At 39.4% G+C, this 26,103-nt stretch overlaps 2 protein-coding genes across 2 annotated transcripts; both read right to left on the bottom strand.

Moving 5' to 3' along the window:
* Nucleotides 1-346: 346 nt before the first annotated feature.
* porb (P450 (cytochrome) oxidoreductase b) lies at nt 347-20,481 on the bottom strand. Its single transcript, XM_083984614.1, has 16 exons — nt 20,346-20,481; nt 17,001-17,188; nt 11,059-11,107; nt 10,058-10,186; nt 9,469-9,621; nt 7,196-7,320; nt 6,286-6,375; nt 5,798-5,896; nt 5,363-5,479; nt 5,055-5,173; nt 4,121-4,302; nt 3,876-4,025; nt 3,472-3,739; nt 2,767-2,912; nt 2,572-2,657; nt 347-2,226 (listed from the first exon to the last, which is right to left on the bottom strand). Exons 1-16 carry the CDS (start codon nt 20,385-20,387, stop codon nt 2,082-2,084), a joined length of 2,088 nt encoding a protein of 695 aa, XP_083840740.1. The 5' UTR covers nt 20,388-20,481; the 3' UTR covers nt 347-2,081.
* An 887-nt stretch (nt 20,482-21,368) lies between these two features.
* tmem120ab (transmembrane protein 120Ab) lies at nt 21,369-24,431 on the bottom strand (the record flags this gene model as incomplete). Its single annotated transcript, XM_083985626.1, has 12 exons — nt 21,369-21,482; nt 21,797-21,865; nt 22,201-22,265; nt 22,396-22,488; nt 22,565-22,626; nt 22,753-22,818; nt 22,985-23,074; nt 23,189-23,284; nt 23,554-23,613; nt 23,714-23,830; nt 24,001-24,119; nt 24,363-24,431. 12 exons carry the CDS (start codon nt 24,429-24,431, stop codon nt 21,369-21,371), a joined length of 1,020 nt encoding a protein of 339 aa, XP_083841752.1.
* Nucleotides 24,432-26,103: the final 1,672 nt, after the last annotated feature.

Raw genomic sequence — 26,103 nt, 5'->3', positions numbered from 1 at the left:
GTTCAGTCAGAGAGATACGAACTGGAGGCTCATGAGTTTGTGGAGGTTCTCCAAAAGCAAATTAGACGACTGAGAAAAATAAACGCTGCCAGGACATGGAGTTCGTGCTGGAGCAGAAGAAGAGTTACCCAGTGACACCCATTAGTCCTTTCTTTGTCAAATAAATAAACAAACAGCCCTCTGACTATATACAGTAAATATACTATAAAGAATACAGGTAAAGGTTTCACTAGTTTTAGTTTGCACAATATAGGTCACTTTAACTGTTAGAGCATTTTATTAAAACACTTGACAAGGACACTATATGTACACAAACCTCTGGTAATGACAAAAAAAGACAACTTGGCAAAATTATTCCAATTTTATTAATGAAAAAAATCATGCCTTAATGCATTCAAACACGAAGTGGAATGACAAAACAAAGTGACAGCACTGGGTAAAGTGTCTCAGATGAATTGGACTTTCTATTGAAAATTTTAGTAATGAAGGAAAAAAAAAAAACACTATTAAAAAGACGCAAGACGTAAAGTGAAGCATAAGGATTTAAATGCTGATGAATACATAAGGCAGTATTAGAAAGGCACAGGCTGCACTTTAACTGGATGGCCAAACTCCACATAAAAGTAGTGTGATGAACGCTGATTGACAGATGCTGCAAGACACAACCAAATGCTTTGATATGTCCAGTTATCTTCTCTCTAACTAGTGATGCATATGTAATTGGTTAGAAAAAATGAAAAAACAAATAATGCCAAACAGAGGTGGTTGCCAAGACAACCATATTTCATGAAAGTGACAATAAATTGAGTTGAATTGAATAACACTCTGTTTTCAGATGCATATAAAATAAACTACTGCCACATTGGAGGCTAGATCTGGTTTTGAGTCTAACAGTTTTACAAATATTACAAGGTACATACACAATCATTGTCCTCATGTTTAAAGGTAGGCATGTATGGGAAACAAAATGCAAATCCTGCCATTCTGTTTTTTCTTTCAACAAATGATCCTCTCCTTTGCAAAACTCTTTAAAGTTTACCCTCACTGATTATAATGAACGACTTATGCATAAAAAGGCAAAACCCCTTGTCAAAATACAAAGGTAATCATAATTGTACCTATGACGCCAGTTTGTTATACCAAACGTTTTTCTTAACAGAATTTTAATACAGTTTTTAAAACATTTAAAAGTATTTTGAGTACTTACAAAAGTATATGAGATCAGCTCTGGGTTAAACTTAAATCAGCATCCTTTCATGTCTAAAGCTCTCGAGTGTTAACGCTGCCACAGGAACACACAATGCTCATAATAGTCACTTAGACCAACAGTATGATGTGATATTATCTGCTGTAGTAGTGCAATCTGTTAATCAGTTGGATGAAAAGTTACAAATCCCTCATGATGAGCTTTCTAAATTTACACTGTAAATGGATTATGTTCACAGTGGAATTACATTATGTACATCCAGAGGTTGGGATTAGAGCATTTCTGTCCCACTAAACAGATGGATTTGATTTTCAACTACTCAGAGTCTTCATCAATTTAAAGAGCTGGACAGCCAAACTGAGAAACTCATCAGTATATAAAAAAGAAGAGTCAAATCAAAATTATATCTGAGAATAAAATGAGTATTTCCTGCTTTCCAGTCTGCAGGTTCCATCCAATCTGAGTACTCAGAGTTGCAGTCGTACACCCAATTACACCAATTCATCCATTCATATGTATCCTTTAACCGTCTCTGGAAACCACACCAGGTGACTGTTGTTTGGTCTGAGACCGTGGCTCGAGTGAGGACTCCAGCAGACACAGGCTGATGGTTCCGCTATAAACCGTAGTTTACATAAATAGGAGAAGCAGACTGAAATTGCTGAATGGGTTTATTACAACCTTCTGAGGTAGGGTTTGCCTCATGATCTAGGACCTGCCGCTTTCATTAACGAGGGCGAATATGAACAAGTCTTTTTTTAATATATATATGTATATATATATTCAGTCCTGATAAAACAAGACGTACGATAAAAATAGACATTTTTAAAACCACTGCTTGAGTAGACAGAAAGAGGCTGGTGTCACAGGCTTTTTAACTCCAGACATCTTGAGAGTAGCGTCCCTTGGTCATCAGTTTCTTGATGTAATCTGTGGCCTGGGTGCGTGTCATGCCACCCAGTCCTTCTGCCATCTCATAGAAGGCCGTCTGCACATCTTTAGCCATGTTCCTCGCATCCCTAAACCAGGAAAGAGAACAGTTTAGATTGAAATATATTCTGTTTTGATAATACAGACTGATATTAGCTGGCAATAATGTTCATATCTATCACGGTGCAAAGTAAAATCAAGTAATGGAAGTGAATGAAACCATTGTTGAAACTACTTTTCATTAATCCACTAGGAGGTGCAAAAACACTGAAGAGTACTAATCTAAATGTTATATTATGATTCTTTCTTCTAGTTTGATATTTTTTAAAACATATAAACCTGAATTATTTCAGTTTTTGGTATTGACAAGGTGTTGTGAATTTACTGTCATACAGTATTTTTCACATTTTTTGTTCGACCAGTGTCCACATTACCCGCAGACGTAGATGTGAGAGTTTTCTGTGTGAATCAGCTTCCAGAGGTGCTCCATATCGTTCTTCAGGAGATGCTGCACGTACACCTGTATTTTGGAGAATGTAGTTGGAGTTGAGTGAACTCTGATTACAGTTCATGTAAATATAATTTACTCAGCTTTAAGTGACGAACAGCAGTGACACAGTCAGTCGTACCTTCTGCTCCTGGTCTCTGGAGAAGGCAACATGAAGCTGTGTTAGGACGCCGTTCTTCTCTGCCTCCTCCAGCTCCTCCTGGTAGATATAATCCTCATTCTTGTGCCTGCAGCCAAAGAACATCACCGTCTCTCCAACCTCCTTTCCTATGAAAAGGTAACAGAATATTGTGAAACATGGTCAGACCCAAACTTCATCATATTTTGTCTTCTTTGTAAGCTTTATACCACATCACAGTTCCTATTTTCTAGTGTTTACACTGGGATCACCAATTTGTTCATTTGTATCCTTATCGTTTTTCGCCGCAGCCGAATAAGCAGGCAATTTAAAAAAAAAAAAAAAAAAAACACTCCACTCATACAGGCAGCTCTACATCGCATAAAACAAAATCTGTGACTGAGCAGGACTGGGATGGTGATTAGGCCTGTGTGTTGTTTTCCTGCCTAATTAGGCTACAATATTTCCTTTTGCACTTATGTAGGAGTGCGCGTCCCTCCTCCCGCGATTTTATTTATGATGGGAAAACTACGTCATCAGCAACTAGTCGACGTTGACTTGACTTTTATAACATTAGAGTCAACTTCATGCAACCCCTAGTGCAGTGTGATGTCTTTGAGGACATAAATGATGAGGATATCGATTGTCTATCTTTGATGAGACATAAGGTTGTGAATAGACGGACGAACACACAGAGTCTGTCAGTACCTTGCTCTTTGAGCCAGCCCCTCTCCTGGATGAAGCCCATAAAGGGAGCGATTCCTGTCCCAGGCCCGACCATGATCACTGGGTTGGTGGCTTTGAAGGGCAGGCGGAACTGAGACTTGCGGATGTACATGGGAACAGTGGACTTGTGGCCGTTGTCAGAAACCAGCTTGTTTTTCAGCCAGTTGGTGGCAACGCCTTTGTTGACGCGGCCAGTCTTGGTCTCGTACTCCACCACTACGGCACAGATGTGGATGCTGTTGGGGTGAACCTACACAACAGGAGATTTATTAACAACTAACTCCTGTAACATTTTTGTTAATGTCACTCCAAAACATATTAATATAGTACCGGTAGAAAAAATATGCCCTGAATTTCTTTCCCCTGTGATTTGAATAGAGGATTACCTTAGAGGAGGAGGCAATGGAGTAGTAGCGAGCCTGGAGGCGAGGCAGCAGCTCACACAGGTGGTCAACAGGAGGCCTCAGGGACGGCATATCCTCCAGGATGGCGAGGATGTTTCGAGTGGCATCCAGCACCCAGCTCTGGTAGAGCGCCTGTGGAGAGGCAGCGAGAAAAAAAAGACGTTAAGTGTAAAAAGCGGTGACAAAAATGTTTGCATTTACATTACAACACCACCTCACTGACTGACCTTGCCCTCGGGGGAGGAGGACGCCATCTTGCGCATATTCTCCTGGTCTTTGGGGTCGGAGGCGTACTGTGCCAGCTCGTAGAGGACGTTGGTGCGAGGAGGGTGTGTGATGTCCAAGTAATGAGTGAGGGCTGTGCGGTAGGTGGTGGGGCAGGGGAAGGGGTGCTTCTTGTTGGACTCATCTGAGGAAAAACAATTTAGTTATTTTTTGGGACTATAACAGTATTTGTTAAGTTTGTATCAAGGGCCAGTCGACAACATATACATGACAATAACACTCTAAGCACATATTTGTATATTATAATGGATTTTGTGTTTCCACTTATTTCAGAAATGTTGATAAAATACTCAAAAGAAAAGCCTTAATCATCTACAGTGCAACCACCAAGTGCATCTAAAGTGATTCCTGTCATCTTCATGATGACAGGAATCACATTTAACTCTGACAAAAAGGTCAACAAGTTGTATTACAGCAATTACATGTAATCGCAGTAATAACCATAAGTCACTTCCTGTGCAATACACGCACCGATATTCAGAGTCTAGATATGAAGAATGTTCATTTAACCAGGTTGATCATATGTCCTTTTCTTGCAGGAAAGTTTTGTGAGAACCTGTCCAGTTTTAATAAGCAAAGCAGCCTTGAAGATAGTGGAGGTATGCAAACAGCTTTGAGGGGTTAAGTTTAGAAAACACCTTCCTTGCAGCGTAAGAGATAACGTGGCCGTTGCTAGGCAGAATGACATCTCTTATGAGTACTCTCCATTGTGCTTAAATACTGACGACTTTCTCTGTGTGGGGAGCTCCTCTCCCATGACTCTGTTTCTGTGCACGACTTGAATAAAGAGACACTGACTTCAAGAACATGACCATGGGGATTTTTTTTCACAGATAAATAGTCAAGTCAAGGTGCTTGGGGCTTTCAATGCCATACCATCAAGGTTGTTGAGAGAGATAACCACATCAAGGTCCACTCCAAGGACTTGTCCGATCTTGTTCACCAGCGCAGAGTCATTTGTGGGGAAAACAGCAACGTGGTCTCCTGACTCATATCTGAAATCACAGAATGTGACAGATTTAGACTTCGACCTGCTTCCATAAAGCCTTAAAACAGGACAATAACCACGGTGGTTCATGTACTTATGTCATGTCAGAGACATGCAAGAAGAACTTATTCAGTTACAAACATCTGGTGTATCACATGTCCAATTACTTTCTTAATTAACTTAATATTAGACTCACCTGATCTTGGAGCCTGTTATGTCAAGCTCCAGGTGCATAAGATGTCGATCGCCAGCTTTGTTGAGTCTGCGGTTGATAGTGACCGGGGCCAGGAAAGGGTTTTTCGAATCAAAGGGCCTGTGAATAAGAGAGAGACACATAAATATAAAAATGTATTCTAAAGGGGTTAGTTGAATAAAAATAAAAAAAACTAGGGTCTATTCTTTGATATACATAACAACATTTTAAATCAAAATGATAAGTGTAGAAAATGTGTTTCCATGTCCACAAGGGGGCAGAGAGCTTCATTTTTAGAAAATGACCTTTGATAAACTTTTGCAGTTGTGTTATAAATGTGGGTGAAATGTGAGCAATGACTGCGCAGACTGCACTTTAACAACGTCCTGACCTTGTCCTGGCCTCATTAGCGAACATGGCCTCTGCTACAGTACTTACGGCTTCTGGACCTCAAAACTCTTCAGGCGACCAATCTCCCCTGTGTAGACTTTGTTCATGTTGACGTCGGTGTGCTCCTGTAGCGCGTACTGCCGTATGCTGCAAGGGGAATAATAATAACAATAAGTTAGACAATGAGGTGCTCTTCTACTTCATTTCTGGTTAGAGAATTGGAAATAGTTGTAAAGATGACACACATGTTCTTAATCCAAAGTATTACTCAAACATGCCTCTTTGCATTTGACATGTAGCTGAAAGCGTTTCACCACATAATTCAGATTTAGCAATCTGTCTGTGCCTCTACTGACAACAACAGTCTCACTCGTACAACTGAATACATATAATATGAATAAACACTTTGAGGAAAGAGTATAAATCTACAGTGTTATACTATAGTAGGAAGTGCAAAGGCTTTGAGGTAAAGCTGTGGCTTCAGCTGTTTGATGATGGTCAAAATGTTAATATTCATACAACACAATGAAATGCACCTTGATTCATCTCCCAGGGCCTCCACTCCAAAGTGCTCACAGACAGCCGGCCAGAACTGCTCCCTCCATGAAACAAAGTCCTCCTCCAGACTGAGGGACAAAAACAGACCGTTTAAATTAACATTTGTTTCGAAAAGGCTGATGTCAGTTAGACTTTTTTTTAATTCACAGCAACATGAAAGTCTTTGAAAAAACATCTTAATTGTGATTATTTATTTAGTGGCACAGTTTCTTTGGAAAGTTGAACTTCGAAGTGAAATGACTTGAAAGAAAAGATTTTCCTAAAAATGCAAACTAAGAAACACTCCAGTAGTAATGGACTGTTCTTCTCCCTCCCATTGAAACGAACAAGTCAATTTTATAATTTTATCATAAAACTGTGACCGACATACAAACACTTAAATAGTTAATACGCTTGAACATGTTTAAATAAGCCTTTTCCAAATGTGACTTTACATACTGTACAAGGCTTTTATACATATGAATGATGGTTGTGTGCAATATTGTGTGCATTTATTAGTCTGTGGCTTAAAAGGTCTGTGCAGCGGTACAAACCTGCAGGTTATTCCTCATAAAAGTGCTCAACACATTTCCTAACTTATTAGATTTCATGTCTGTGAACATGAACATCTCAGTTCAGCTTCCCACTGTGTTCCTCACCCACTTATTTGGCTAATTTATGCCAGTCATCTGTGCAGTCACTTTGTTTTTAAACATCTTTTTTTTTTAACTCACATGCACAATTTTCTTTTGTTCAGCAAACTCAGCTGTCAGTCTTACATTGTGTTCCTATTACAGACTCATTGGGTTTTAATAATGACAGATTGTTCTTCATGACATGCAATTTGTGCTGCATCCAAAACCAGCTCTGCTTTTCTTCATAGGCTCAGTGGATTTATAGATCACTTACTTCCCGTCGTCATCTCCCAAACCGAGGTCAAAGATGCGCTTGGCTCCCAGTTCTTCTAGCCTTTTGTCAACATATTTTCCCATTGCATTGTAGTGTTCATATGTCTTGTTGCCCAAAGAAAATACCTGAAGGCAGAACAGGGTGCAAAAGGAAACCATTAGTCTGTGACATTTAACAAGCCGTGACAGGAGAACACAGAGTATACAGTACATGATGAGCTTGTGGTTTTCAGTTGTTTAACGTCGTTAACAATCAATCAATTCAAGGTGCTTGTCATTTGGAAGTAGTCTGTTCACCTGTCTGTGTTTGTTGCTATACGATAAAATGTCATTTAATCTATAAAATTACACAACATAAATCAAACACAGGAGGAGACGATGAACAATCTTTCTGTGATTAATCTGGTGTTGCTGTAATCTAGAGCAGAAAGACAATAGAGAAGATTCAGCAGAAAGAACGTGACTGTGCCCAAGAGTTTCAGATTGCTCAGTCAAGTTCTTCACTCAAATGAGGGCAGGGGATCAGTGCACCCCAACAATCACACACACACAGACACGCACATGGACCAGACATGACAACACACAAAGCCCTTTCTTTCATGACGCGCACAAAGGCCGATGTAGTTCGTGCTAGTGAAGCCTGTGAACTCTGTATGAAAGGCCTGCAAACAAGACATAGTGTGACTCATAAAATAAACAGGTAATGTAGAAAGAACAGAGAACAAAGATTTGAGTTTAAATACAACTCGTATTATTTAGGTTCAGTGTAGGGATAATGCAAATCCAGCCTGTATGGGTTGTGCCAGTCAAATTTCCATGTAACATTACCCTTAAAATATGCTAAAGGGAAATCATTTGCATTCTTTTAAAACTGGATGACTTTTCCCTCATTATGGTGCAGAATGAAGGTGTGGAGCAAAACTGAAGTTAGAGTAAATGTGGACATGTTGTCACTTGAGCTCATATAATTATACCATGTCAAACTTAGCTTGAGGAGACACAAAAATAGACCAATGAATCTAATAACATGTTACGGTAGTTGATCGATGAAACATTAGATGGCGACTGTTTTGACAAACTTGATGAGTTAAAAGGTTCTGTAAACACGATCTTAAACAATGATGAAGCAGGAAACAGCTACTGTACAGTTAGAGTTTCTCTGTTCTTTGTTTTGGTAGCTGGGCTGACAGCGTGTGCATGTTAGTCAATTTGAGTGTCCCCAGTTAAAACGCTGAGCCGTCCCATGTTTAAAGACACAGGCTCCACCCACAGGGACAGTTCACTATTGCAGCGTACAGGTGAAACCGACCTCATAGTATTTGCATCGTGGTAAAAAAAAAAAACACTTCAAATTTAAGTGTCATATTATGTGTCGTCAGTCCCAATAGATAAATCCAAGACTGAATTTCTTTCAGAGTTTGACCATAGAGCTGGTGCTAGTCTGGCTTTACCAAGAAGAAAATCCCACAACTGCTAAGAGGCTCCAGCTTTTCTTTTCCTTGATGTGTAAGTGACTTGATGACCACACAACAATACATCTGTTTTTCATTAGTGACCGGCTGCAGAAACTAAACTTATGTGCTCAGCAAATGTTCACTAGCTCAGCATTGCTGTGGAGATCCTCAGGGCGATGCTAGCACAGGCTAAGGGTTGTGTCTAGATGTAGTGTTTTGTTGGCTCTTGTGCTCAAAAGGAAACTTTATTTGTTTGTGCTCCCCATTACAAAACCTTTGAACCATTTTTAAACAAAATGAGTTGGTGGTTTTATAGGGATTTTGATGGAAAATCTCATGGGCTATTCAACCTGATGAGATAACATACAGGTGCATCTCAATAAATTAGAAAATCATTGAAGAGTTTATTTATGTCGGTAATTAAATTCAAAAAGTGAAACTAATACATTATATAGATCCATTACACACAGAATGAAACATTAATGTACTTAATTTCTTTTAACTGTAATGATTATGGCTTACATTTAATGAAGAGCTCAAATTTAGTATCTCAGCATTTTTGAATATTACCAAACACCAATTTAAAAAAGCATTTTTAATAGGAAATGTTGGCCTTCTGAAAAGTATGTCCATCTATATGCACTCAATACTTGGTTGGGGCTGTTGGACTTGAACTACTGGAAACTGACTGGAATTTATATTCTAATTTATTGAGATGCATCTGTATTTATACACCAATAATGAAAATAATTCCAACACAATTACCTGTCAATTACGAATGTAACAATTTAAAAGAAAAGCCACGACAATAGAAACTCACAGTGTAGTTTAGTCCACTCAGGTCTTCATCATCATTTTCCTGCAGCCAGTCGTAGAAGTCCTGGGCGTTATCGGTTGGGTCTCCCTCACCGTAGGTGGCCATGCAAAATATGGCGAGGGAGTTTTGGATCTCGGACAGACGGCCCATTTCACCCTGGGACATGAAAGGACCAGAAAATGAACAACGTGGAGCTAAAAGGTTTTTCTTCAATCTGTGACCAGCTGTTCCCTGAGAGTTGTCCCATCAGCGTTGCAATTCATCATTATATTGCACACTTTGTATTATTGTGACGCAGACAACCTGTGCACAGGTTGTTATTGGTTCATTTAGAGTCAGCCATGGTGCAGTCTATGCATTGTATTAACATGACTGGACTACCGGCTTATCACCACCTAGGTGTTAACTGCATTTTGCTTTCCCACAGTAGCAGCACACAGACTTAATCAGTCCTCAGCACTGCAGTGATACTTCACTTCATCAAATCATTCACTGGCAGCTATAACAAGTATAAGCCACAAGAATTTAAAAAAGGTGTTATGTTAATTGTAATTATCAGAGTTATATGTTGTTCCACCGATGCAGCTCTTACCATGTCGTACTCCTCTGGATCGGCAGCCATTCCTTTCATGCCATAACGCTGAGCATCTTTGGACAGTCTGTTAGCAAATTCCTCTGCGGTGCCCGTCTGGGAGCCGTAGAACACAATGATGTTCTTGCCCTGGTTACAAAAAGACAGAAAATCATTTGAAACAGCTTTTTCCCCCCACAATTATTACTAAAACCTAACCTGTCTCTTTCATCCAACATAGGCACTGCATCTGTTAAAGTTTACTGAAAATATATCCAGAATGCATCTTCCTTCAATTGCTTAAACACATCATGTGACACAGCCAGTGTACAATGTAAAATAAAAACTGATACAACTTGACTTCCCATTGCTACGATATAGTATCTCTCTACAAATATTAACAGCTCCAGTGTACGTATATGCATTTTTAAGAATCACAAAATGTTTCTTCCATGCCTACATTGTTGCCATGATAATTCATAACAAAGAAAAACAGACAAATCCGAATAGCTGCAGGGACCAAACACTATTATGCCACCATTATGGTATCTGAACTATTTGCTGGAAAACCACATGATTCAAAACCAGAGTCTCTTCTCAAAGCTGGCTTGAAAACAGACGACCATCAATATCAAAACAGGGTTTCCAAATGTAAAACTGCACACATTAGCAAGGAGGCTATTATATCCCTCTGAGTCGCACAGCAAAGACAGGAGGGAAACCAAAAACCAAAATTTATTGTTTTAATAAATGTAGCTGGAGGACACGATGAAGCCAGTATTTAACTCAAGGACTAAATGGCAGATTAAACAGTACAATTACTGGGGAAAACAAACTTCAAGGTTGGTGAAAGGCCACAACAATATACACTGTGTATTTGCGAGTTCAAAATAAAATGCAGTAAAAGGGAACTTATTTACAGTGAAGAAATGAAACCACCGACACAAAATGACACAGGAGTGATGGGAACGATGATATGATGAGTGGGAAAAAAAGACTGCCGTCATAGCACCATGCCTCACCGTTTTCTTCATTTTCTCAATGAAACTTGTCTCTCTCGTGGTGGGTGCTCTGAAAAAAAAAGAAGATTTCACTTAAGTTATTTTAGCCTAAATGACAGTATGTTCCTTTAAACATGACTATTTAGGCATGTAATGGGCAGTGAAGTGCAGGTTAAACATGAAACTCACTAACTGAGCTTATAACACAACCAATTGTGTGTAAGCTGCTACACAAGTACTGTAGATGGTGAATGAGGGTATAATAAAATAAAAAAAACAAGGAGTTGCCAAAATCTTTATAGAAATTAAAATGAGAAACATAGTAAATGAAAAACCACTTAAGATTTTCTTATATCTGCTACAGTATGTTATAGAGCAGTTATCAAATTATTATACAGTGCATTTAATTCATAATTAATATGTGTTTTGATTTGTTGTGGTGGAAGAACCTGTCTGATTACACTGCACAGATCACTGAACGTTGAACGTGGTTCAACAGGTTCATCAATCAACTGTGGAAAAGGTCTCTAAACAAACAGCAGAGTTGTGCAACGGGTCGACATTACTATTTACTGATAATTAGGGAAATCACATTTTCACAAATAAAAGTGAGAACTGTGTTGGTGAAATTTTGTATTTTAAGCAAACCTTCATTTATAAGAATATATATATATATATATATATATATATATATATATATATATATATATATATATATATATATATATATATATATATATATATAACATATCTAATGATCTAAGAACATGTTATTGCTTAGATTGCTCGGATTTTTGTATGATCAGTGTTTCATTAAATGCTTATTCACACTATTCCAGGGAGCAGCAGAGCAGTGACTCAGCAGCCACACATGCATCAGTCATGCTGACCGTTTGTACATGCACGTACCACTAATATATTACGCAATTATAATATGATTAAAAGGGAAGCGGTAGATTCTGAATCATTACAACATACGTACGCCTCATGCTAATTTAAAAGCCTGACTCAGAATTACCAAGGAAGTAATTAATGGATGGGAACAGATCAAAACAACAAGTGTCCGTAAAAAAAAAAAAGGAACATTGGAAGCTAAATCTATTATCAAACCAAATAAAAGGCAACGCCACTTTATTCAGCATCAAAGCTCTAAGTGGACAGCTGCAATTCTGTCGGCACCGAGAAAGGAAACAAAAAGGCCACAAATAGTCGTGTGAGAAGAAAATGTTCTCAGATTTTCTGTATCAAGAAGCACAAGACTGTAGGATAAACCCTAAAATCTTGAGTAAAATAGGGAATAAGGGGGAATCGGATGTAAAGAAAAGAAAATCATTGAGATCATTTTTGACAGACATTTAAAATTATGATCCAAAAAAATTACAAATCTACACATATTTTACCTTTAGAGAGAAAAAAACTGGAAATTTTACTCGCATAGATAATATTTCAAGTTTGGCAACAATAGAGAAAGTCTATTAACTGCCTATATAATATATTCAACTGTTTTCTTTTTATCTAACCTTCAGCAACTTTATACATGAATTATGAGAGTATTTACTAACTGAAACCACATGATACCATTTTGTCTCCAACACACATTTCAGACAATTTACAAGCTGAGAAGCAGAGTGCAGAGTGCAGGCATGTGGGGCTGATGCCCAACACGCCATAAAAACTGCCCCCATCCCCACGGTTAATGCGGATTGCGCTCTGAAGTAAAGTGTAAATTCCTGATAGAAAATGTAAAAGAATGAGGCTTTGCCCTGGAGCTGAAGCATTCCTCACAGCTTTAGCAGGATCTGTCTGAACTCTTATTAGCTCACGTCGTCTGCCACGCCGGCTCCACAGCCATTCAACAGTTGTGCATCAACGGGCAGGTTATCACACTTCAACATCTGTGGCACCTTGACGTCAAATGCAAATGTCTTAAAAAAAAAAAAAAAATGCAAACTACTACTATTCTGAAAGGCTTTGTAGGAATTTAAAAAAAAAACATGGCAAAAAATGAAACAGGAAATAAATTGTGGTTGGAGACAAATCGCTTGTGTTGCAGAACTAATAGTTACAAGCTGAAAGTGACCAACATTACTTAAAGTAGTCCAAGTTGTATTTACATCTCCAATGACGGTGTCTCAAAAATTAGGAAGTAACCTGCAAGGACTGCAGGTACGACTAATAACATTTGGCTTTAATTGAGGAAATGGATCCGCAGAGGTAGCAGCGACATTCACCCATAACACCAATGAAAAAAAAAGGTTTTAACAGCAAATGCAGATGTACTCTTTTCTGCTGTGTCTGCTGGGGCTTGAACAATTGACTGTTCAGACCAAATACTTCATATTCTATGTATATACTGTCAAAATGAAATTTCCATTCATTCATCCATCCATACAGGAACTGAACCCTTTTTCAAACAAGCCCACTGAGTTGGTTCAGTCTTCCGTTCAGACACCAATAAAATGGAAATCAAACCTCATGTTGAGTTTGTTTACTGAATAACATCTCTTACATAACACACAGAGAACAGTGAATGTTTAAACAAAAAACAAAACAAAAAATATATATATATACACACTTCCCAGGCTGTGATAGAAACAAGCATCTACACCTTGTTTGTAGAAAGTCATTAGTTAAGATACTTAGAAAGATGTGTCATTCAAAAACTTCCCAGTGTGATTTGAGCTATCAAAACTCAGCAGCAGCAGCAGGATTAAACAATGGCAGCTGGTGGTAAAAACAACTCCAGACACACATCGTTAAACAAATCGATGTCACCGAGCAGTAAAATCAAACACTTTACTGACCTCTCAGCAGCATCTCTCCTGTCCTCTGGCAGGGAGAAGACACAGCCCATGGCATGCAGCCCTCTAGCTCACCGCTGCCTCTAGCACCACTGGCTAGGCCACGCCGGAAACCACCACGCTCAAAATCAAAAGCAGGTCGTCAACACTCCACAACCACAAGATGTAAAAAAAAAAAAAAAATGTAAAAAAAAACAGTCCAGAAAGGCAGCTGGACACTCGCAGGTTTGGAAGAGCTGCCTGCTTTCACCTCAGAGGCTCCAACACGATCTGAACTCTGCCTCTTCCTGTGCTACCAGCAGCAGCGTCTGTTCTCCATACACACACACACGCACAAACACACACACACACACACACACACACACACACACTGAGAGCACAGCAGCCTACAAGCCCTGTCAGTGTCTGGCAACCGCTGAGGACACAATGGTGGGAAACTGACTTTCCCATAAAATGTAGCAGAGCTGCAGACCCACAGTTTTGACTCACACAAACACACACTGAAACACTCTAGGGCTGCGAATGCCTTCCTCCTCATCCCCGCCCCTTTCCCTCTCCGGTCTGAAAGGTGTTCGCAACGAAAAAGTCCACAAGATCCATTCTGAGAATTGGGCTAGTTATCAGAGCAAACTCCTCGGTGAGACCATTGAAGGGGGGGAAAGAGCCGTGAATGGTCTTTTTTTTTTTTCCTGAAGTATCCCCCGCCCCCATCTCACTGGAGGAGAGAGGGGAATGTCATTGCTATAGCAACCTCATTTATCATAAAAGGATTGCATTTGTGACATGGCTCTACTCCAATGGCAGTGCAGCTCAGCCCACACACACACACACACACACACACCAAAAAGGAAAAAAAAGGGGAGTGGGGAAAGAAGAATTAAAAAAAAAAAGTAACTCAGGGCAAAGAAAGGGTTGCTTGTCTTTTGCCTCAACTTTCCACCTTTGGAGAGGACTCACAAAAGGAGCTTGGCTCGCCGCTTCGCGTTTGTTCTCTAGGGAACTTTCAAAACGGGTTCAGGGCCAAAAACAAAAGCACAGGAAAGACATGGAAGACTACACCCCCTTCATAACAGTTAGGTAATCACTGCTCCCTTTGAGGGGAGGGGAGACCAGCTTTAGTGCTTGTGCTGCTCTATGTTCCCTTCCTGTATTCCCGCCCTCCACAGACACACACTCTTCCCCAAAGCAAAACATGTCCTCCAGGGGTCTCTCCCCCTTTCTAGCCAACCTCCTGTTTTCACAGTACAAATGGTCAGGATCTCCCTTGCTCAGCCTCCAACACTGTCTCCATTCACACAGCCAACGTAGGACCTCAGCCACACGGCGAGCGTAGCCGGCCCACGGCTTTTACTCCGGTGACCAAAAGAAATTGCGTTGTGTTTGTGGAGGGACTAAATAAAAATGCGACCAGTGGAAGGAGAGGGGAGTCCGCTGAAATCAAGCCAAGCCTCCATCACTCCATTGATAAGTGATGAGGGGAGGGGACAGAGGAGGGAAGGCTCGCCTCACAGGCGTTGACACCAGAGAGAGAGAGAGAGGGAGACATCAGATAAGTTTGTGAGAGCGGAGAAAGAAAGACGGTGCAAAAAGAAGAAGGGGGCAGACAGCAAAGGTCGCTACTAGTGGAACATTTACAAGAGCCTGAAGAGACGTGCACTCTCACACACTTGCTTCAAGGCCAGTTTAGTGACAGCTTGTGCACATAATTCAATGGCAGAGAGTCTAACTGAGGGAAAACATTTGTTTCCTTCGAGCTGCTCGTGTGTAACAAGACAGAGACAGATCACCAGAGAAACACGCAATTACCCTCATCATTCTTCTCTGGTGGAAACATGCGCAGCTACAGTGATTAGCCAGTAACTCAATTAGCCGACAGACTGAAAATTAATCAGCAAATAATTGCTTTGGTTATTTCTTTATGCAGCAACACAGAACACTTGATGAGTCCACCCACGTGTGCACGGTTTCAGGGACATTTCAAGCTTGTGTCACTACTTTCTGTCCTTTTACAGAGACAATTATTTATTAACTTATCAAGAAACTTACAGGTCTATTAAGCCCTAACAACTAAAAGACCCTCATAACCCACAAACTGGCTCTACAATGTTCAGAAAAAATATCCCTTCCAGCTGCAGAACACAATCTCCTGAAACTTCAGGTCAAAATGTTTTTATGGCCTTTTGCACAATTTTAAGTATGACTGTGGACAAATAGTCAGTTAATCTCACAGGACAAACAGAGAGTGTCTGTGGCTTTCATCTAAAGTAAACAACAGAACATCTTTTTCATTTTTAACACCAATTTCCAACAATAAACACCTGAACGCCCCCTGGCGTATCCACACACAGGTCACTGGTGAGTTCCAGCTATTTTTGACAGGAGGTTACGTTGATAAAGAGCTGAGATCAGCGCTGGAGATAATGTAAAGTTAATTGCACACAAAGAACATAATGTGACCAAGTGAGACGAGAGCTGAACCGAACGATACGACTTCATAATTTTAGGTACATACAGTGCTGTTTTCTGAGCTTTTTGTTCAGCAAAATCTACTGGTGTCACAACCTGTTACTGAATAAACACAAGGTGCTGAGATCCAACTTTATCAAAAACCGCGATCCACGCAAGCAAACTTTGGAGACACGGTCCTGAGCTGTGTTGTTTGAGTACACACGTGTGTATTGTGTTTACAATATAACTATCAGCAGCTAACACTTAAAAAGTCATGTTAATATTTGCATTATGAGCTTCATAGAAAACAGTAGTGATGCAATAACTAGATGAAAAAAAAATCTTAATGAATGAGGATGATGATTAAGACAGATCACTGTTGACACTGTTGACACTGTTGACAAGTAGAAATGTATTTGAGTATAAAACTAGTGTAAAAAAAAATACTTGGGTGATACTTGGTCATGTCAGTTCAAATCAAACATGTGTTTTACTGTCAAATGTTTGCTAAAGTAAAAAAAACAAGAATTTAATAAGTCAACAGGCCTTCAAGTAAAATACAGTACACATTATTCTCTACACAAGATTTTTTTTAAACTAAGAAAATAAGCCTCCTTTTTTCTCTTAAGAACACACTCAAATCTGAATCAAAACTTAAAGTAAAATCTTTTTGATAAAAATGTAAAACCCAGGTGTGCCCAGACAGAGACTCACGGTGTGTCGAGTTTCTTGAATTCAGGGATGGGATCGGGCTTCTTCCGGGACATGAACCAATATATGACCAGGCCGATTATCAGGGAAAAGAGGAAGATGTCCAGGTTGCTGAAAAGAGGCTCCTCTTCCTCCGCCATGGCTTCGGTGTGTGTGGTGGTCTCGGCGTCCATGTCTGCCATGTTGACACTCTGCATGGGGACAGTGAGAGTACAGCGATGAGACCAATGATAATAAATCTTACATAATGCGGAGAGTGTTCGGTGACCAATAGGGCTCCAGGCTAACTGTTTTTCCCACCAACTTTAATTTTTAGGAGTGCAAGCAGAAAATGTAGGGGCGCACACTGTAAATTGACTTGCAAAACAAATATTCACATTTCCTTGTCATTCATGATCCTCACACACGTTGGTCTGACACCTGTAATGATTCCAGATACTTTGAGTCACCTCTTCTACATTTTACCAGTGTTAAAAAAAAGGCAAATTTACTAGTTGCAAGCACTGTCTCAAATTTTCATTTAGGGGCAACTGACTATGTAAGAGAAAATTTATGAACTTATTCATATCAAATTTATCATTTCACTTATCATTTAGTGAAATGTGCAAAGATTTGACATTTCTAGCTCATGCACATACGGTACTATAGCACATACAGTAAAATGGTCACTGGCTGTGTTATTTGGAGTGTAAACAGTAAAAGTTATGCAATATGCACATTGCAGATTTAAATGGTTTCGTTGGACTAAATGATTTAACACTAGTCTTACAGACTGAAAGGAAAATCAACAAACTATTCATGAGATCTATTGTTTAAGATGAAGATCTGTTTACCTAAGCCTAACCCTGCGTACTTGATGTCCTTTCTGACAGCAACTACAGTGTAATTAAGCTTATTTGTAAGGAGTGTTTAATAGCGGCTGGAGGTGCAACTGTAATTTAAAACCCGTGGCGTGGTATTTAAAAGGCGCTTTGTGCATACAGTCTCGGTTTTGAAAAATTCCAGCTGAGAAAAAAGCAGGAACTCAGAAAAAACTGGTTCCGCCGCTGCACAGAACGATATGATTGCTAACATATGTGAGCTGTATCCTATGTGTTATACCATACAAGGGCAGCTTTTGTGCAAGCATTATTGGACAATAGCCTCTTCCACGTGGCTCAACTTATTACAACATTGTATAGTATGCTTTCTATACCCAAGGAATTTGTTGCATGCTTTTTGTTTGGATGCAGCGACAGCAAATCCTCTCAAAGTGGGCACGAGAGGGCTTCATGTTCTTGGCTCTGGGTTCACAATTTGGTTCAAGGGGTCAAAACAATGGGATCAGGTTTTCTCCGATTCTGTGAGCTGACTGCCTAACAATTACAGTACAGTTAGACTGTACTCACTTTCCTCAGCTATGCACACAATCATCACAACTCTTGTTCACTGTTATACTGCTGACTCACAGGTAACTACTATGTACAGAGTTCACCCTCTGCATAGATACAGATCGCAGTCACGGTGACTTCATGTTCTGCAACACTAGTCTAAATACCTGGACTATACTAGTCTATTGGTCACATAAGTAAGAATCTCAAATAAACTCATTAAAGGTTTTGAACCTTTCTAACAAAAGACTTTAGACACATAATAATCTAGTGTGGTAACTAGTGGCTTTTCATTGGTCTGTTAAAATTGTACTTACTAGTTTTATAGTAGTAATATTCAGTGATGTTGAAGTATTTCATATATTATTTCATCATAGCATTTAGAGATTAACAATCACAACATTGGAAACCTATATAGAGGCTGTACGTTTTGATGTTGTTGACATTTTCTCTGTTATAAAGCATCTTAAATATTTTTTCTGTCCAATTCATTTCTAACAATGAATGAATGAATGAAGGCAGGCTGAAGGTTAAGATTACCCTGTGAATAATGATCTACATTTCAACAGCACCACAACAAACCTAAGATCACCCAGGAGAGAACAAGCATCACACTATGGTAACTACCTCGCACCAAATCACTCACACTTTAACGGTTTCTATGCTGACTACCCTGCTTAAGTGATCTCCCAGCAGGATCAATTATCAGCTCGAACTGAAAAAACAAGTGCCTCCTGTGTCAAGTTCACAGTGTATCAGGTGGAAACAGGACGACTCTAGTTGAACAGGTAGTTTTCTACCTTAAGAGCTTACATTTTTCATGCTGGTCTCACAAAGTGAAAAACATGACATAATACATCAGCAACTATTTAAATAAATAATAATAATAATAATAATAATAATAATAATAATAATAATAATAATAATAATAATAATAATATGATGATGATTATGATAATGATTTGTTTCATAATGTATTATTCTAGTCCTAATTTGAGTCCAGCTTCTCAACTGTGAGAATTTGCTACTTTTAAGTCATCTGTGACATTAAGTTGATTATTTTTGGGTTAGGACATTTAAGCGCAATTTTCTGGCATGTTTTAGAAAGTTTAACTAATCTAGGCAACAGACCTTTTTCTTTAAAAAAAAAAAAAAAAAAAAAAAAAATACCCCTGAGACTGTGGATACAGTTTAAAGAGCCATGCATAATGCTGCTGACTAACACACAGTGCATACAAACCCATGTGACCCTTGGGTTAAATACAAGTTCATCATGTGAAAGAGGCATTGATAGCTGTTTAACCGGGGGTTTAAATGATCAATGAAACAGACTTTGTCGAGGTTTACTACAGTTCATCCTCACGACTTCTGCTGAAAGCAAACAGTTGAGTAACATCTGAGATAGGGGAACCGGTCTCCGACAGCATGTGCACACAGCTCCAGTTGAATGGCTATCAGCTTGATATGTTTATAATAATAGAAATCAGTGGTAGCTGAGGAGATTGATCTCTTTCTTTAAAAAAAACAAAAAACATCACTCTGGTTAAGACAAAAACAGAAAAATGTCCATGAAAGCCAGTGGGAGTGGACTTGGGGCCCTGGCTATTACCTGGAGCGGGACTGGCTCTGACTGAAAACACAACACTGTAAAACAAAACACAGACTTATTCAGATATAAAACAGTGCTGCCTTAATCACGATACGTATAAAGCTGATGTGACTTCAATGTTTAAAACTGCACATGCTACAGAAACGACCGGTCAAAGCGAGATGTGAGTTAGCCTCAGTTTGCGTAACAGTGGGAGTCAGCAGCACGTATCTCAAGCTAACGTTGGCTTTAAAAGCTAAATACCCCTCCTCTGTTTTGAGTTTCGACTCGGAAAGTGAGTCTGCTGTGCCTGAGGTGTGGGACCCACGGACTGCCACAGACTGGAGGTCGACATGAGTCGGGTAAAGTGAGAGTTTGGTGGTGTCTTACCTCCGGCTCCCCTCTTCGTGTCGGGCTCACACTGAGCTCCATACGGAAGGAAACTTTACGCCATGCAGGATCGTACCAACTCCGCCCCGGCAGCGGGGGAGGACTCTCATACTTTCAAGGCCAAATACAACTTTTCCGGTGGTGTTTTCACTCTTTGTGAACTGCAAGATATGTGATATTTAAAGAGACAATTCTGCTTTAAATGGACTATTGGATTTCTTTGTGTTTGTTTTTTAATTTCGCTTAGTCACGTGTTTTCAATTGGACTGGTCTACGAAGGCATTACCTAATGTCAATGTGTGCACATGTAACCTGTTATAATAAATAACTGTGGAGGTGCAGCAGGCGAAGGGTCACGGTTATGTAATCTCACCATCAGACTCTGTGTATCCTTGACAGGCTGAAAGACAGACTCATCAGACGTGTCCTCCAAAGCTTATAGGCTGTTTGTATCCACAGCACCAAGGACACATGGTGATTGCTCAACTCTTTCACACCCCAAATTCTAGGCTATAATAAGAAATATCACAAGATTTTTTGACCAAATCTAAATAACAGTGAGCTAAAATGAGCAGCACTCCATACACCTGTGGAGTGAAAGTCTGTGTTTATACATCCAACCTCTACTCCATCAGGTAAAAGGGGTAAATAAGAAATGATAAAAGGCATGCATGGGCAAGCACAAAGTTTCCAGATGTACTTTAAAAAAAAAGACAGCTTCACAGGGCTGAGTGTCTGTAAAATTGATGGCTTCTTTCATCCACTATTTGTTTTTCTCATAAAAACTATTTTCCGCTTGACAAAGACAAGAATACAGAAGCACTTACGTAAGTATGATTTACCCTTTAATGGTGATTGATTACATCACATTTGTATATCTTTGTGTCTATTGTACATGTTTTGTAGAGATATCCTGTAGTGATACAGTAATATGATAGTATAATGACAATATCAGCTTTGATTTGAAAAGGAACATTGATATATAACTTTTCATGGACACTTTAATACTTTTATTGTTCTCTATCACAGACTCTTTGGTTTCTGTTTTCTGCTCTTGAGCTTCTGACGAACCACAGCAAGAGTGGTGAAGAAATTTCCCATGAAGAGAATAAGGAAGCACAGACCACACATCAAAACCTGGCATGACATGGAAAATAAGAAAAAACAGAGAGAACATGAGTAAGCATAATGTCTTTGATTCATTATAATTTTCTTTATATATGGACCAGACTAGGAAGTATTCAGAAAAAAATGTAATGCTACTCTCATGTATGTGAATACAAATAATTAATGAGGCTGATTTAAAATAAATTAGATACTGTAAATGTACAGTATTAGCAAATATGAAGAGTTGATGCTGGAAAGATAAATAGATAAGAGTACATTTTTAACTTATTAAAACAGTAACAGGGTCAAACAGGGTGAAACTCAGTTATTGTGATAGCACGGACCTGCCACTCTTTACAGTCTGGGAGCTGAGCCATTCTGAAGAGAGAGATGCCATTGAAGAGCTGCCAGAACTGCAGGATAAAACATGAGTACTTGAGAGTTTTTTTATGTTTAGAAGTGAATGGATGCACAGTAGAATGGGACTATGAGAAAACACATAGACATTACAGGTTAAGATGTTATCCACATCACCAATACCCTAAACATTGTCTCAGATAAAAAAAAAATGCAGGGTAATGTTAGACACAGAATGACATCAGCATTTTTCATCAGCTTTAGTGTGCCGTGTGTCACCCAGTCTGAACCATGACACAGTATAATAGTTTTAATGCAAACTAAGCAGCTAGTAAGAGGAAATTTCTCAAGTTCAGTTGCACATCATCTCATTGTCACAGACTGTACTCACATGGCCAAAAAAGAGGAAGGGCAATAGAAACGTCAGCCCTTTCCACATCCAGGACTGAAATCCCTCTGAGAATAGGAGACAGATAAAGCTTCAAAGTGTTTTTCTCCCCCCAACATCTGTTCAGTATAGTACCAGCCACAGATGTGGGTGTTCAGATTTCAAACATTTTTGCAATTATGATAAGGTGTTACTCACCCACGGTCAGATCCATGTTGTGTCTTTCTCCCAAGGCTCGTAGTCTGTACAGACACCCACTCTGGTAATAGCACTGCAGACACTGAACGAAACCTGAATGTGCCAGATACAGGTTATAAGGCTTTGGTTTGATGTCTTAAAAGTTTGGAGTATGAATGTTTGACCTTACTTTGATACAAGCAGTAGGCAAGGAACTGGTTCCTAAAAGCCTTGTATGGGTTCCCTTCTGGCCTGAGAGAGGGGAAGTTTGTCATTTAGCAGAAAAACAACTGCAAATAGCATATGTATGAAAAGTCAACATGGAGTTTCATGGATTTTTAATCTGTAATTGAAGTTTTTATATTCCTTCATACTCACCATGTCAGCATCACACCAGACAAAAAAGCTGAGACGTAGTGATGAAAAACCCACCAGCCTTTGATTCTGTGATTTAGGACACATTTTACCGCATATTATTATTATTTATTCATTTTGCATGTAGTTTCCCTGAGTTGTCAAATAATATTTGTGAAAATAAAAGAAAGGTCGGAGGGTTTTGCACAGAGCATATCAAATTTTACACTTATAAAGAGAAGAATGAGTGGCTTACTTGGAGCCATTAGTGATGAGGATACTTTCCCTGATAGTTAATGTACAATAGTACCACACCAGCAGGAAATTGAGGATGGCGTCAAGAAATCTAAAATTGGGGAAATAACACAAGTACTGAACAGCAGTGTACATGGAGTAAACCTACTGTAACTTACAAGAATGGATCAGCTGTGATGTGTGATATACTTAATGGCATGCATACCTGTAGCTTACAAAGAAATAGCACATGAAGGAGCACAGCAGCAGGATGACCGTGGAGTACAGCTTGAACTTCTCATATTCATCTTTGTAGGCAAATCTGACAAAAGATGTGATTGATTCAGGACTCGATATACAACAAACATTCTTCAAGTTTAATTGAATATGCAGAAATCCATTAACCAAGGAAATGCTCGGTCACATAGTTTCACTTGTGAAATTACAACTGTGAAGAATTTCACAACTGAGATAAGTACAAAGATAAAAACTGAGGTTCTGCTTGAAAATGTATTAAACTAGATTTATGTTATCACGCAGTTAATTAGTGTATATTCAGGGTCTGTGTTTGCTTCATCAATCATTGCTTACTTTGACTGCTTGCTGAGAAGAGTGACATCCACATTCCCAAGGACCAGACTGAGATACAGCCTGCAGTGTGAAATGATTATATTAATTTTCCCTTGTTCAGCTTTGCACAGCAGCACCATGACTCCCAACAGCACAACTGTAAATAAAATAAAGGCGTCACCCATTTTTCTTGGGAAGAAAAGCTTCCATTTCAAAGAAAGCATTCGGCCGTGTCTCGATTTTCCCTTTTATCTCATCCAGGTTTTTCGCGTCTTCTTCTGCGGCTCCTTTGTTGCTTCTGATGGATCATATAAAAGCACAAGATATATTTACAGTGTGAGCTGAGGAGGGTCCACTGTATCTGTATCGATTGTTATTTTTTCCTTCCTGTATGTTTGTGAAAGAGTTTCATCTTTACATAACTATTAAAATTTGTCTGTATAATTTTATGTTTTTGTGGCGACTTACCTTTTCACTAGCTGTGATATCTCCTTCAGTCTTTTCCGTTGATGGGAAATGGAGGAGGAGCAGTTTTTTTGTAGTTTGGAAATTTCATCCAGTTTCTGTAAGTACTTTCTGTGTGTCTCCTGGATGACATGAAAATGTGCGGTTGTATCAGTAACTGAAGAAAATTATTGTACAGGTTTTTGTAGTAAACCTATTTGACATTATCCACAGCATTGCTGGTGTATGGCAGTTTTATAGGTGTAATTGCTGGATGTTAGAAACATTTCATCAATTGAGTGACAGAACAGTGAGCAAGGAGTCTGTTGAGCAAGAGACGAAGACAACTGGTTCATGTGAGCAACGAAGAGTGATTTGTTTCTTACCTCAAGCTGTTGATATTCGACCTCCAGATTTTTCCACTCCTCCAAGGTGTGTGTCAAACCTTGAGGCATCTTTCACTTAATTTTACTTCGACTGCACTGAACTCTAATTGTTTATCCAACAAGAAATGCTATGAAATGGTGAAGAATTGCTCTTCAGGGTGGATCACATTTCCATGGATAGTTTATTGCATTCAGTGAACTTTGACTGGTGCAAATGCGCAAGCTTTTCCCTTGGACATTGTTCTGTCGAAGTTCTCTGGTTATCACATTGTTCAGAGCTCTGTCGCTCACAGAGTTAAAGGTAACAGGTTATTGTAGAGTACACTAAATAATATGTAAAGACGAGGGATCTAGATTTTTACATTTGCCATGATTCATCTGAGTACCCTGTTGTATTTGAACTATTTTACCTTTCATCTAAGTATGTTTCTAACTTCAACAGCTGCACATCAGTGACATCTGGTGGATAAAATCTGTTACTATCTCACTAAACAAATGGTTAGAGTACCTCTACGCCAAGAGGAAATGTTTATTAACTGTGGTACTGTTGAACGCAACAAGAGCATCAGCACCCTCTGCTGTGCACAATGAGAAATGAAAAAGTCTCCCATCCAAGACCAATGGTTGAGCGCTGTTCAGCACAGTTGAACGCTCAACCCAGAGAGGCACAACAGGCCATTCGTATGACAGTCTGACTCCACAGTGAAGAGTTTGTTAGTGAAATATTGATTAATTTGGATTGAAACACTGCCGTTTATTAGTTTATAGTAGGCTAAGTCGCGTGGCAGTAATACAGAGGATTTCATTTTACATTCCGGCATAATCTCCTTCATATTGTATTCAACTGTCTTCTTATTACCCTGCTTTGATAACAGCACTTGGTCTGTATAGATGCGCCGTAGTGTACACTTGGGAGCGTACCAATGTTCCCCGTTTTTCCCAAAAAGGGTCCTATGTTCCCCGGTCGCAATACATACTGGGGAACATAAGACCCTTTTTTCAAAAACAGGGTCTTATGTTTCCTGCTGTTGCTGGTCGATGGACTCTCTCTACTTATCTGGACTCTATCTATCTGCCCTGTCTCTACCTGGTCTTTTTACTAAGCTTAACTTAATCTGCAAAGTCACAACTCCACTTCCCGGTATGGGACCAAAAATTGGATGTTCCTTGGGTCCTTTTGGGGAAAAGCGGGGAACATTAGGACCGTTTTTCTAAAAAGGGTTATGACATAAAAGTGTTTTGCTTTCTGATTGGGGCTGAGCACAGTGCAGAGAGGTTGACAGCACAACTAGGCAATTTAAAGAATAAGGTTAGGGTTAGGGTTGCATCAGCACCCTCCGCTGTGTACAATGAGAAATGAAAAAGTCTCCCATCCAAGATCAATGGTTGAGCGCATTTATTGAATAAAATTGAGCAGAAGCTTCAACAGAGTGAAGAAGCAGCTGATGATCTAGTGAAGACTCTGATCAAACTCATTTAATCAAGCTCAGGTTTTATTCAGGATTCACAGAAAACAGCATCAATCAGGACACGACTTCATGTTCAGTAACACAACACAGTCAGTTCGCTCCAATGTGGCTGCTTCACTGATACAGCATCAGTGTTCTTCCCACTTCATTTTAAGTCCTTGATGTGCTTTCATCCACTCGTCCTTTCATCTCCTTCAGTTTCTGCATCTTCTCTGTGTCTCCATTCATCTTCTCAATCAGGAAGTCCAAGTGGACATGAGTGGACGCTGAAT

Source organism: Trachurus trachurus, assembly GCF_905171665.1.
Source record: "Trachurus trachurus genome assembly, chromosome: 13".
Classification (NCBI taxonomy): domain Eukaryota; kingdom Metazoa; phylum Chordata; class Actinopteri; order Carangiformes; family Carangidae; genus Trachurus; species Trachurus trachurus.
This window is presented reverse-complemented; position numbering and strand designations above follow the sequence as displayed.